General features: G+C 36.1%; 1 protein-coding gene across 1 annotated transcript in view; it reads right to left on the bottom strand.

Moving 5' to 3' along the window:
* Positions 1–2,286: 2,286 nt before the first annotated feature.
* The window catches only part of LOC107737167 (neurogenic locus notch homolog protein 1), a 45,269-nt gene continuing 36,824 nt past the window's right edge, over positions 2,287–10,731 (bottom strand). Inside the window, exons 25-34 of the mRNA XM_016548606.1 lie at positions 9,982–10,074; positions 8,757–9,170; positions 8,508–8,656; positions 7,338–7,548; positions 6,525–6,606; positions 6,278–6,440; positions 5,894–6,192; positions 5,090–5,237; positions 4,873–4,970; positions 2,287–3,564 (exon numbers count right to left, since the gene is read on the bottom strand). Of these exons, the coding sequence (XP_016404092.1) occupies positions 2,368–3,564; positions 4,873–4,970; positions 5,090–5,237; positions 5,894–6,192; positions 6,278–6,440; positions 6,525–6,606; positions 7,338–7,548; positions 8,508–8,656; positions 8,757–9,170; positions 9,982–10,074 (2,854 nt within the window). The 3' untranslated portion in view covers positions 2,287–2,367. The remainder of the gene's footprint in view (positions 3,565–4,872; positions 4,971–5,089; positions 5,238–5,893; positions 6,193–6,277; positions 6,441–6,524; positions 6,607–7,337; positions 7,549–8,507; positions 8,657–8,756; positions 9,171–9,981; positions 10,075–10,731) is intronic.

The following is a 10,731-nucleotide window of genomic DNA, read 5'->3' as shown; positions in this document are numbered from 1 at the left end:
AAGCACAGTGCGCATGCGCGTCCTGCAATGATATGGACCACATGATCAATAGATTTGACCTCTTTGGCTTTTACTGACTATTCTGACCAAGAGGAACAGTTTTGGAATTAATTAATTAATTTACTTGTACTGTTGACCAAATTTCACATTCATAAGTGTAAATTTACTAAGAAACCCATTTTTATGGTTTTGTTGACTGAAACATGTATATTGACAGTAAGTATCAGAGACTCCTTGAATAATAAAGCTGTGAAAACTTTGAAAGCTTGTGAACTTTATATTTATTTGATTTTGATATATATGTATACATGTATGTATATGTAGGCATATGTATGTATATAGTGTCTTTGTTTTAAACTTTTATATTTATCTCCCCCCGGCAACTCCTATTTGATGTAATTTTTTTTATCCTTTTCCTTCTTATTTTACTTTTCTTCTTTTTGATGTCAGTTCGTGATAAAACCTTGTATGTTGTTGTTCTTTGAATAAAAAAAATAAAGAAATTACCATTGATTTGCTGTTAAGTTACAGTTATACAGTGCCTTGCGAAAGTATTCATACCCCTTCATTTTTTCATGTTTTGTTATGTTGCTGCCTTATGTTAAATTGCTTTAAATTACTTTTCCCCCCCATCATTCTAGACTCCATACACTATAATGGCAAAAAAACAAAAAAAAAAACAGGCTTTTAACATCTTTGCAAATTTATTACAAATAAAAAACTTAATTGATTCCATTGCATAAGTGTTCAAATCTAGGACAGCTTTGAGCCAAAATCATCACAATTAAAAGAACCAAAGACTTAAACTACTTCAGTCTGTGCGCATTGAATTTATTTAATACACGAGTTTCACAATTTGAGTTGAATTACTGAAATAAATGAACTTTTCCACGACATTCTAATTTATTGAGATGCACCTGTATATTTCAACTGGAGGTTTTTTTTATTTTGGTTTTGTTGCATGCTGTATGTGAAGCTTTTGAAATAAGATGGGGAATATCGTCTTTATTGAGTGATTTTTAACTAAATAATGCAAAAAAAAAATTTTAACTATAGGAAATGGTGCCTATAATTTCTTATCTTTTAAGTAAAAATGTTTGCCTAATTTACTTAATGCCTAAATGTCTTTTAATTTATACCCTGACTATTGATTTAATCTATACATTTATACACTAGTATTTACTTTTCATGTTTCTTGAGCAGCAAATCAGCATATTAGAATGATTTCTGAAGGATCATGTGACACTGAAGACTGGAGTAATGATGCTGAAAATTCAGCTTTTCATTACATTTTAATATATATCACAATAGAAAACTAATGATTAAATTGCAATATTTCACAATATTATTGTTTTTGATCAAATAAATACAGCCTTGATGGGCATAAATAGACTTCTTTCAAAAACATTTAAAAATCTTTCAAACAATAGTTCAAGAAATAATAATAGTGATGCTTTTTTTGCTATTCACATGAATATTTTGAAGGCAAATCAAGTTTGGCAACGCAGAGTAAAAGTAATGTCACCAAACGGTGTCCTTTATTGTATCAAGAAAAGTTACTTTACAAAATCATTGAACAAAATACTTTTTTTCAGTCAGTCTTTTCCATGTCACCATTAAAACATTTGATCTGCATTTATAAAACATGTCTGCAAAGCAACAATCACACCTAATGCGCACCGATGATGTCATCACACTGCGACACACACACCTGTCTCTTCTCTCACACACACACACAAACACACACTCACACAAACTCATAATATGTCCTACATGTCTACAGCAGGCAATAAATAACAGTGAACACTACGCTACATACGAAAAGCTCCCAAAAACACCTGAAGCAAGGTACAATGGGAAAAAGATTTGGGTTCAAAATGAACTCAGAACAGTGTCTACAGACGATACTCGGTAACATAGCATAAATCAGCCATAAACAACTCTCTTTTGTGTAAAAACACAAACAAACGTGTGCAGAGGCATGTCAGAGTGTATGTGTGCATGTGTGTTATACATTAAATTCATAATATTAAGACTCTTTTCTACATTTTTGTTCACAGAAAACTAATCGTTTGGTAAAAAGGACCATATCAAATCTAATTAATACTGAAATTTTAATTAAAAACAACAAAATTTCTGGCAGCATCATATTTTTCAAAATAATTTTCAGAACAGTTAATGGTCAAAATAAAAAATAAAATACAGTATAAATAAAAAAAAAAATCTTATATCTGTAGTCCAAAACACATATAAATAAATACAAAAATGAATAAAAATGGTTCTTAGCATACAAAAATCATAAAAAGAGTTTTTATCATTAATATAAAATTGTCTATTCAGTTTAGCTTCTTGATGCCAAAGCCCCGCCTACTTGAAGGCTTCTGGGATATGGTTCATCTGCATACTGGTGGGCGGGCTCGAGATGCCCTCTGACCAATCAGACAAGTTGGAATGTGGAGACGAGCTTGACCATTGGTCGGGAGATCCAGGGGAGGGTGTGAGGAACGGGTGGTCAGGAACCTGTGGCTGGTGACTGGGAGTGTTGTCCATAGGGTTGGAATAGCTATGCTGAGAAGGCGGAGTCAGAAACTGTGTGCTAGAAATGGGCGGAGCCATGCGCTGGCTCTCCTGCGGTAGGATGGTCTGGATGGGGGCGTGTCCTGAGCCGGACTGAAGATCCAGCCCAGTTAAGTCACCTAGGAAGTGATGAGAGAGGGCGTGGCCAGAGCTGACGCTGTTTTGGTGCTGCATAGGCAACATATTCTGATGGGCGTGGTTGGGAATCATGTGCGACGGCATGCCGAGGTGGCTGCTTTGCATTGTGGGATAGCCCATGACCTGTGGCATATTGGTGGCAGAGAGCATTGTGGGTATCAGGGTTGTGAAGCCTGCCTGCTGTTGCTGCACCCTTTGCAGCCAATCGCACCCCGCCGTTTGAGCTCCGCCTCCATTGTTAGCCACTGGCAGATGGGATAAGCGAGGAGGAAGGGCGGAGTCAAATGGCTTCCCTAAGCTCTGAAGAGCTCCGCCCATGTGGGTGTCAGCCAATCCTTGGAGCTGATTCAAAGTGATGGGTGGGGACTGTTGAAACGGTGATGTCATCAGAGGCGGGGACGAGACATCCGACAGGTAACCGTGGGGCGACTCCAGCGAATCGACAGGCGAGAGGACGCCCACTTCCATAATGCCTCCATTTTTGCCCTCTCCGGCCTTTTTCTTTTTCATTCTCATGTCTTTTCCGCCGTCCTTCCCTCCTACGCCTTTAATGCTCGGTTTCCGCGCTTTCTTGGCCGTGTTGTTGTTGTTGGCGCCGCCCGGGCTGGGTTTGATGCCCAGGTAGGTGTTGGGCGAGCAGAGAGGGGGCGATAGAGGCAGCGCGGGATTCTGGACCAGGTTGTATTCCTCTAACAGACGGACGATGTCGTGGTGCATGCGCTCCTGCGCGATGTCGCGTGGAAGCTGGTCTAGGTGATCCGCGATCTCACGGTTGGCCAGGTGATCAAGCAGGACTTTAGCGGTTTCGTAACTTCCCTCACGAGCAGCCAGGAAAAGTGGCGTCTCCTCCTGCAAACCAAGGGTATTATCGTTAATATTTTTGTTACTTGAAAGCTGAAATCAAATAAATAGTAGATGAAAGAACTAAAATTACTAACTGGAAATAAATAAAATATTAAAATTAAAATAAAACAAATGAATCCTAAATATTATTACATTTGATTATTATTAAATTATATTATCATTATTATTATTACTACTACTGTGATAAAAATAACTAAAAATTAAACAAAAGTTAAAAAGAAAATCTAAAATGTAAACATAAAAGCCAATTCAAAATATTAATAAAAACTATTAGAAGTAAATAAATAGTGCTAAAATAACACTGCTACAAAAACACACAAGTTACTAATTTTTTAATGTGGGAAGTCGTGGGGAAGTCGTGGCCTAATAGTTAAGAGAGTCGGACTCGTAACCCAAAGGTTGCAGGTTCGAGTCTCGTACCGGCAGGGATTGTAGGTGGGGGGAGTGAATGTACAGCGCTCTCTCCCACCTTCAATACCACGACTGAGGTACCCTTGAGCAAGGCACCGAACCCCCAACTGCTCCCCGGGCGCCGCAGCATAAATGGCTGCCCACTGCTCCGGGTGTGTGTTCACGGTGTGTGTGTGTTCACTGCTGTGTGTGTGCACTAAGGATGGGTTAAATGCAGAGCACTAATTCCTAGTATGGGTAACCATACTTGGCCACATGTCACGTCACATGTGCACTGATGAATCATGCGTAATAGAGTTTTAATGCTAATATTTATTATGCTTTACAATAAATTACTTTTCCAGTTTTTCTACTCCAAAAATTCAAGTTTAATTTAATGTGTTGCTTGACATTTCTGTGTAAATGATTGTGAAATTTATAAAATAAAAAATAAACAAATATTAATTTAAAAAAATGGGGGGGAAAACTAATAAAGGCAACAAAAAAAAACAAGTTCAAATGAAAACTTAAAATGTAAAAATAAAAGCAAATTCAAAATAATAATAATAAAAACCTCCAAAAATTCAAGTTTAATTTAATGTGTTGCTTGACATTTCTGTGTAAATGATTGTGAAATTTATAAAATAAAAAATAAACAAATATTAATTTAAAAAAATGGGGGGGAAAACTAATAAAGGCAACAAAAAAAAACAAGTTCAAATGAAAACTTAAAATGTAAAATTAAAAGCAAATTCAAAATAATAATAATAAAAACTATAATGTATATATAAGTAATACTAAAATAACACCGCTTCAAAAACACATTTTTCATTTGGAATAATCAAAAATAACAGTTATAATTTTCCATTATAAATTCATTGACACTCTGATGCACAAACCCACCTTGTTATTCTGTAGGTCTTTATTCGCTCCATTCTTCAGAAGAACGACAGCAGCGTCCACATTATTAACTGCAGCCGCCCAGTGAAGAGCAGATTTACCTACAGAAACATAAAAACAGAGTGAGTTAGTGGGGACAGCCATGCATCCTCAAAATAACACCTAAGAAAGATGTTTTGAGAGATTTGGTTGAGCATATAACGTTTGTTTCTGTTCATACCAGAATCATCAATAGCATTGGGATCTGCATGGCAGTTAATGAGCTCTTCCACCATTCCCTCGACAGCCAATCGGGTGGCCAGGATCAGCGGAGTCGTTCCGTCATGCATGCGGGCGTCCAGATCCGTCGCTCGGTTCCGAATAAGAATCTGTGGCCAAACACAAGGCATAATAGTTTTTAAATGAATTATGTGCAGTGTTATTTTAGTACTATTTAGTAGTACTATTTGCTATTCACTTTTATCTTTATATTTTTGTATACATTTTTTTATTTTCATTTTAGATTAAATTTAAATGTAAGTTTAAATAGTACTTCTATTACATGTCATTTTATTAGTTTTAGAAATATTTATATTTATTATTATTATTATTATTTATTAAGTTTTCATTTTAGTAATTTTAGTACTTAAACTTATTTTAGTTAGTTGCCAAGCCAACATTTTACATTTTTATAAAAATGTAAAGTTAAAATGAAAGTTAAAATTTTTGAACATCTAATATTTATTTGATTTTATTTCAATCACCAAAAATATTTTTAATTAAACGAGACGTTAACATAAGATTAACATAAGATTAAATATTATTTGATATTATTATTAAAATTGAAATCAATTAAAAACAAAATAACCAAAGCATGTTTTTAAAAGTATTATTATTTTTATTAACATTCTGCTACTACTACTACTATTACTACTACTAATATTAATAACATCTTTTATCATGCAGCTGTTGTTGCTTTCACACAAATTAATTTAGTTTAGACCCTCCTGAATCATGGTAAGATGGATATAATCTGTATTTTTACCTGGAAGACTCCCTGTGCGTCAGCAGAAACAGCGGCGTGGAGAGGCGTGCGGCCCATGTTGTCCTGAACGTTAGCGTCGGCGCACGACTCCAGCAGGCGTTTGGCGGCGTCTGAGCGGGCGTAGCGGGCAGCCAGGTGCAGCGCAGTCTCGCCGGTCCGGTCCGTCTGATTGTGCAGGTTGGCGCCGTGGTAGATGAAGTCGGTGATGACGTCAGCGGAGGGATCGTCTTCTCCCTCGCCGTTTTCGTTCTCCAGACCTCCGCCGCTGCACGACGCGATCATCAGCGGAGTGAAGCCGTCTATGAGAGAAACCGAGGACAGTTTTAAAGAAAACCCCAGAGCTGTCATCAGTAAGTGATGGTAAAGGCGCAAGCAAGCGCTCACCAGGCCCGCGGACGTTGACGTCCATGCAGTCGTTCTCGATCTCGCCCTGCGGTGGAGTCGGAGCCATAGAGTTCAGCCGCAGGTCGGCGGCGTCCAGGTGCTGCTGTGTCCACTGCCGGTGATCCAGCTGACCGCTCATGTCCAGAATAGACTGCTCCTCAAACTGCACACAAATACACACCGTTACACATCCATCCGGAGTTATGGAGTAGCTCTAACAGACGGCAGACAATGTTTCATCACTCACCCGGAACCGTTTAGCCGTGTCGTCTTCTGCCCATTCGCTCAGTTGTTCATCCATCAGAGAGCTGTCCGAGTTTTTCAGAGGCCTGATGGGATGCGAAGTGGAATATTATCATTAATGTGAGTGATAAAAGTGGAAACAGTTACGGGCAACTACATGATGTCCGTTTTTGTGAACTTTAGGAACAAAAATGCATTTTATATATTATTAAAAGGAATTATAAATGTCACTTACACTAATATGAAATACATTCATTAGCAGATATTTTAATAAAAAAAAAAGAGACAAAATAATACTAAAATAACACTGCACATAAATTTAGGTGCAAAATATACAATTTTACAAAAATATCACTTGGTCTCTTTAAATGTTATATATTTTTATACATTTTATATATTACTAAATTGCATTATAACCGTCACACTTAGGTGAAAGACATTCATTAGCAAACAGATCTATTACATTATATTAGAGGATATTATATTACATTATAACTTTTTATAATGAATTTAATGAATTGTGTGGCATTATTTTAGAATTATTTATATACTTTTATAGTATTTATTAAAATTTTGAAGTAGCTTTTATTTTTGTATTTTCAGTTTTCATTTTAATCTTGGTTTTAGTAATTTTGTAATGTGTTTTTGTAATTTTTTATTTTTTTTAAATATTTTCATTTAGCTTTAATTTAATTTTATTGTCATTTTAGTACTTCAGTTTATTTCATTTAGTTGCCAAGGCAAAATTTTTTAATTTTCATTTAAGTTTTTCATCTAATATTTATATATGCCACTGTCTTTTTAATCACACACTCACTTGAGCCCAACAGAATCCTCTCCAACCGGTTCCCTTCGTTTCTTTTTGGGTTCTGTGACTTTAAATCCCTCGGGGAACCAAAGCTGCCCGTGTTCCCTCTTCCTCTTCCTGGAGACCACGACGCCCACAGCCGCCAGCGCCAGAACCGCCAGAGCCAGCAGCACCAGGAACATGGGGTACATCTCTCCTGTCTTTGAGGGGGGGTCCTCACCTGCACACACATACAGTTATTAATGCAGGAGTGTGTAGAGTATGATTTAGTGTTATAGTTAACAATCTAAAATTACTCAATCACTTTCGTTAATTAAAATAAAGCAGAAATACAACACAATATAAATATTAGATGAAAAACATTCAAAAATTAGAAATGCTGCTTGGCAACTAACTGAGTTTAAGTACTAAAATGACTAAAACTAAAACTGAAATAATTTAAAGCTATAAATAATAAAAAAAACTAATAAAAAGAACAAAGGAACAGTTACAAAAATTAAAATGAAAACTGAAAATTAAAGCAAAAATAGGAATATTAGATGATGAACAAATGGAAATTAGAAATGTTGCTTGGCAACTAATGGAAATAAAATGAGTTTAAAGTACAAAAATGATAAAAAATAAAGTGATGATTTAAAGCAATATATAAATATAAAAATAAATAAAAAGAACAAAAGCACATAAACAAACTAAAATTAAAACGAAAACTGAAAATTAAAGCTAAAATAAAATGAATATTAGATAAAAAAAAAAAACCTAAACGAAAATTTTTAATGTTGCTGGGCAACTGGAATAAAGTAAGTTGAAATAAAAATAAATAGAAATATATATTAAAAAAACTAATTTAAAAATAAAAACAAACTAAAATTAAAACTGCAAATTTAAGCTGAAATAAAATAAAAACAAATATAAATATTAAATGAAAAACTTGAACGAAAATTAGGAACGTTGAAACAAAAATACTAAAACTGAAAATAAAAACCAAAACTGAAATAAAAATGATTTATTCATAAAGTTTTAAGACCACTAATAAAAAAAAGTGCATAACAAAATTACTAAAACTTGAACTAAAATTAAAATGATTTTTTAAAATAAGCTAATTCAAAATATTATTAAGTACTATAAAAGTACATAAAAATACTAAAATAACAGTGATTTTGGCATAAATGTGGCACTCACTTGTGACGGCCTCGATGATGTAAGGAACATTGAGATTCCCGCTAGAGGCCAGCGCTCCGAGGAAAGCCGCCACATCCGTCGCGCTCTGGAAACACTCGTCAGACTGCTGGTAACACTGACGGTTGTCAATCTCTAGATAGACGATAGACCTGCAACACATAAACATGTGAATATCACAAATATAAAGCACCATTATATGATTAATTGCATTTAAATATTCCGATTTAACAGTGTTTTGCCTTGACTCACCCTTTGATCTCCATCTGATCGAGTTCTCGTCGGAGGCGGGGCTTCGTGAAGGCCGTCAGGCTCCTCCTGGCGCGCTGCAGCAGCTGGGCCGGGTCCGTCCAATCAGAGCGCTTGTGCTTGCTCAGCTCGTGCTCGTTGCCGTAGTACGGGAAAATAAGCGGCTCTCCGTTAGCGTCGTGGCGGAACACCACGTTGGTATGCAGCAGTCCGCTCAGCTCGCGGAGGAAAGACGAGGAGCGGTTGCGAAGCTCGTCTGGTGGGATGTGGACCACTAGAACCAGACTCCCCACGGCCAGTTTCTGAGGAACGTCATCGGCGCAGTCCAGACCGTCCCATTCGCACTCGGCGTTATTACAGCCCTGATCGCAGTGACCATCTGCATAGTGATCCCTACAGTACTGATCGTACAGCGGACTGAAGAGAGAGATTGAAGGAGAGGTTAAAAAAAACTAAATTAATAGCCAATTTTCCACTGGTTTCTCTATTTGTAATTTTATTACAATTTTATTATATGTAATTATTATTATTATTATTAACATAATATTCATTTGGATTTTTCCATTAGGATGCATTTTCTAAAGGTAATAACAGGCTGCAAAATTTTAATTAATTATAAAGTAATAAAAAAAAAAAAATAATAAAATAAATAAATAAAACCAAACCAAACCATAATTACCAAAATCAAAAGTGGAATGAAAATAAATGAAACCTTATTGGAAATATTAAAAAACGAAAAAAATATTTTTTAAATATTTAGTTTATATATTTAGTTTTAATAAAATAAAATTGACAAATGTGCATAACAAGATGATTAAAACTAACTTTAAACCGAAATTATAGTGAAAATTTGAAAATATAAAAATAAAAGATCACTCAAAATATTAATAATTAAAATCCTTAATGATAAAGTAATTAAAAAAATAATAAATTAAATTAAATATACAAATATAAATATATATATACACATATATAAAAACAGCAAAAATAAAACAAATTAATAATAAAAATAAATAAATATAAAAATAATATATAAAAAAAAAAAATCAAATAAATCAAATAAGACCCTAATGATGAAGAGAAAAAAAAAGACTGTTTAAAATAACACTCAATGTTTAATTATAAATATATTATACGGTAAAACAGTAACACAAATAAAGAATACAAATAAATAAAAATATAAAATTGAAGAATTAAATTAAATGAAAAATAAATAAATGTCACTCACTTGCACTGCCCCTCCAGTCTTTGGCAGTCGAAGCCATCATACAGGCAGCCAGCGTTGGCGCACTGCTCGTCACATTTGCCGTCGTTGAAGTACCTCCACCCATCCGCACTCGTGATTGTTACACTGGGTATCACAGATGGCATTTCCGCCCCTGCCTTCGCACTGAGCGATTTCACATCGGATCTCCACCTCCGGCGGCGGGGCGATGTCTCGGCCCTGCCCTCCTTTGAAGGAGTAGTCAAGGATGTGGCAGAGGAGTCCGTTGAAGTTGGCTGGACAGGAGCAGCGGAAGAACGGGACGTCGTTGATGGGTTGGCAGGTGCCGCCGTTGTAGCAGGGGTTGTTGAGGCAGGGCGAGTCCATGCGTGTTTGGCACTCGTGTCCGCTGAAGCCCGGCAGGCAGAGACAGCGGGGACTCAGGTGTCCCGAGACACAGGTAGCACCGTTACGACAGCGCAGGGAGCCGCAGGACTGGGTGTCATATTCGCAGGAGGAGCCAGAGTAACCCTGAGAGAGAGCCAAAGGTTAGCAAGTACATTTAAAGGGGTTTCTAAACTGATCCACGAGTTTATGTGATGTTCAAATCATAGCATTAGCTGTAAAGATGTGTGTTTTTACTCACCAGCTGACACTTGCAGATGTATCCGTGTTTGGTGTTGCTCGCTACAGCACATGTTCCTCCATTTTTGCATGGTGTGTCCTTGCAACCATTGAACACAGTTTCACAACGCTTACCTGCGAAAAAAAAAA

The sequence above is a fragment of the Sinocyclocheilus rhinocerous genome, unplaced genomic scaffold (assembly GCF_001515625.1).
Source record: "Sinocyclocheilus rhinocerous isolate Xijiao unplaced genomic scaffold, SAMN03320098_v1.1 scaffold284, whole genome shotgun sequence".
Taxonomy (NCBI): domain Eukaryota; kingdom Metazoa; phylum Chordata; class Actinopteri; order Cypriniformes; family Cyprinidae; genus Sinocyclocheilus; species Sinocyclocheilus rhinocerous.
This window is presented reverse-complemented; position numbering and strand designations above follow the sequence as displayed.